At 59.2% G+C, this 2,476-nt stretch overlaps 2 protein-coding genes across 2 annotated transcripts in view; both read right to left on the reverse strand.

Annotated features, from left to right (window-relative positions):
- The window catches only part of ACA1_250560 (serine/threonine protein kinase, putative), a gene marked incomplete at both ends in the record, with an annotated part of 3,712 nt that extends 1,680 nt beyond the window's left edge, over positions 1-2,032 (reverse strand). Inside the window, 9 exon segments of the mRNA XM_004367444.1 lie at positions 13-464; positions 517-766; positions 777-980; positions 1,059-1,172; positions 1,263-1,307; positions 1,388-1,504; positions 1,585-1,841; positions 1,898-1,949; positions 1,982-2,032. Of these exon segments, the coding sequence (XP_004367501.1) occupies positions 13-464; positions 517-766; positions 777-980; positions 1,059-1,172; positions 1,263-1,307; positions 1,388-1,504; positions 1,585-1,841; positions 1,898-1,949; positions 1,982-2,032 (1,542 nt within the window).
- A 355-nt stretch (positions 2,033-2,387) lies between these two features.
- Positions 2,388-2,476, reverse strand: part of ACA1_250670 (protein kinase domain containing protein) — a gene marked incomplete at both ends in the record, with an annotated part of 4,897 nt that continues 4,808 nt past the window's right edge. Inside the window, one exon of the mRNA XM_004367445.1 lies at positions 2,388-2,418. Coding sequence (XP_004367502.1) covers positions 2,388-2,418 — 31 coding nt within the window. The remainder of the gene's footprint in view (positions 2,419-2,476) is intronic.

Genomic DNA, 2,476 nt, shown 5'->3' on the forward strand with positions numbered 1-2,476 from the left:
GTTGTGGAGCACTGTGGCGTCGCGCATGGCGATCGGGTTGAACTCCCACAGCGATGCGGCGCGCGAGATGTCGGTGAAGACGATCGTGATGTCGCCCTCGGGCGGGCGCATGTCGGTCGCTGCCGCGGCGCCCTCCACGCCACTTTGAGACGAGTTGCTCGACTGGGAGCTCTTGCTGCCGCGCGAGTTGGTGCTGTTGGTCGAGGAGCCCGGAACGGACCACGACGAGCCGTAGATGCTCTTGCCGCCCTTGGACGACGTCGAGGTGAACGAGGCCGACGCGCCACCGGTGGCGTCGCCCACCATCCCGCTGAGGCGCGTCATCACCTCGAGGAACGTCGGTCGCACGCTGGGGTCCGTGTGCCAGCAGTTGGTGATGATGTCCGTGTACTCGGCCGGACCCGCATCGTCGCCCTCCGGCAACTGCGGCCGAAGCCCGTCCCGCAACACCGACACAGCCACCGCTGCAGGGCTGTGAGGGGAAAAGGTCATATAATGGTCAGCCCACAATCTCACCACTCCAAGTGACAGATACTGGTGGTGGGTGGTTGGGTTCTCGGTGGTGGCGCTGGTGTGGATGTTGGTGCTGGTGCTGGTGCTGGTGCTGGTGCTGGTGCTGGTGCTGGTGCTGGTGCTGGTGCTGGTGCTGGTGCTGGTGCTGGTGCTGGTGCTGGTGCTGGTGCTGGTGCTGGTGCTGGTGCTGGTGCTGGTGCTGGTGCTGGTGCTGGTGCTGGTGCTGGTGCTGGTGCTGGTGCTGGTGCTGGTGCTGGTGGTACGCACCTCATGCCAAAGTAGGGCTGCTCACGGGTGAGGAGCTCCCACATGATGATGCCGAAGGAGTAGACGTCGGCGAGGATGAAATCCACGTCGGGGGTCTCCTGGAGGATCTCCGGCGCGGTCCAATGCACGCTGCCCACCATGTTCTTCGCATCGCCCTTCTTCATGTCCTCCTTGAACTTGGTCAGACCAAAGTCACTCACCTGTAAACAAATTTCAGACGTGTCCGTGTGGAGAGTTGGCATTGTGCGCGAGCGTTGCGTGTTGGCGTTGCGCCTTACCTTGACGTTCCACTTGGAATCCAGCAGAAGATTGAGGGACTTTAGATCACGATGAACGATGCCCGACGAGTGCAAAAAGTGCATGCCCTTGGAGGCCTGGTAGGCCACCTTGACCTTTGGGACGAACAACGACGCATTAGCCAACTACGCTCGGCGAATAAGAAAATGCCCACCGCCCGCCTACACGCGACCTCCCCCCCGTACCTTCAGCGCGAAAGGAATTTCAGGAATAAGCTCGTTGTGCAGCAGCTGTTTAAAGAGAAGAATGTGAGCAATGAAGTTGTGTGGCTGTAGCCAGTTAGATCCCATAGCTCGATCGGGGAGCGTACGTCGTAGAGGGATCCCAGGGCCATGAACTCCATCACGATACACATCTTCGGAGGCTTGATGCATGCGGCCATGAACAGCACCACGTTGGGATGCCACAACGCCATCATCACCCGCACCTGATCATTCACCCAATAATGTGAGCATTCACCCATCACCGGCGGCGGCCGAGGAAGAGGTCGGTGGCGGTGCGACGTACCTCGTCCTTGAAGCTCCGCTCCATGTCCTTGGAGGCCTTCTCCGAGGCCATGACCTTGACGGCCACTTCGGTACCCTTCCACAGCGCCCGGTATACTTCGCCGAAGCCGCCGGTGCCGAGCACGTCGCCAACCTCGAGTTCCTCGTACTGGATCTCCCAATCGTCGCGGTCCCTTCGTCTGAACTGGACCAACAGGAGCAGCAGGATGATGCAAGCCAGCAGCAGGAACAGCACGGCAGCCGCCGGCAGAGCCACACCTTGGGGAGAGGGGGGAGAGAGAGAAAAGGGAGAGGCTCGAGGGAGATTAAGGTACTCAGGGCGACGATGAGTGACTCGTTGGTCGAACTGCCGTCGGCGACGAGGTCCTGGCAGTAGGTGCCCGTGCAATTACACGCACTCTGTGTAATTGCCTCTTGTTGTTGTTCTGTCTCTTTTGTTGGTGTTCCATCCTTGCTGGCGTGACGTCGGCGTGACGGAGGCCAGGTTCTGCTTTTCGCTGCAAGCAGGAGGCCAAGCCAAGAAGAAAGAATCCCACGAAATGACAACGCGCAACACTGCTTCATCTTCATCGTTCACCATGATAATCAACAACGCAACGAAGCCAGCAAAGCTCCTTGCGGACTGAGCCAGGTTCGTCGATGCGTCTGCAAAGACCTCGAAGAATGCAACTCAGTCCCGAACTGCTGCGCCCCTCTTCCTTCTACTACCCTTCTTCCTTCTCTGCCCGCTCTCCAATGTTTGCCCTCTTCAACTGCTGCACCCCCGTCGCCCTTGCCTCTTCATTTTGAGAACGACTCCGATTTTTATGATTGCTTTTGGAGCGATGTGCGGGTGCTGCACCAACGACGCATGTCTAAATGCACCGCCCATCTCATTTGCGAGGTCCATCGGT

Source organism: Acanthamoeba castellanii (assembly GCF_000313135.1).
Source record: "Acanthamoeba castellanii str. Neff unplaced genomic scaffold scf7180000084768, whole genome shotgun sequence".
Classification (NCBI taxonomy): domain Eukaryota; phylum Discosea; order Longamoebia; family Acanthamoebidae; genus Acanthamoeba; species Acanthamoeba castellanii.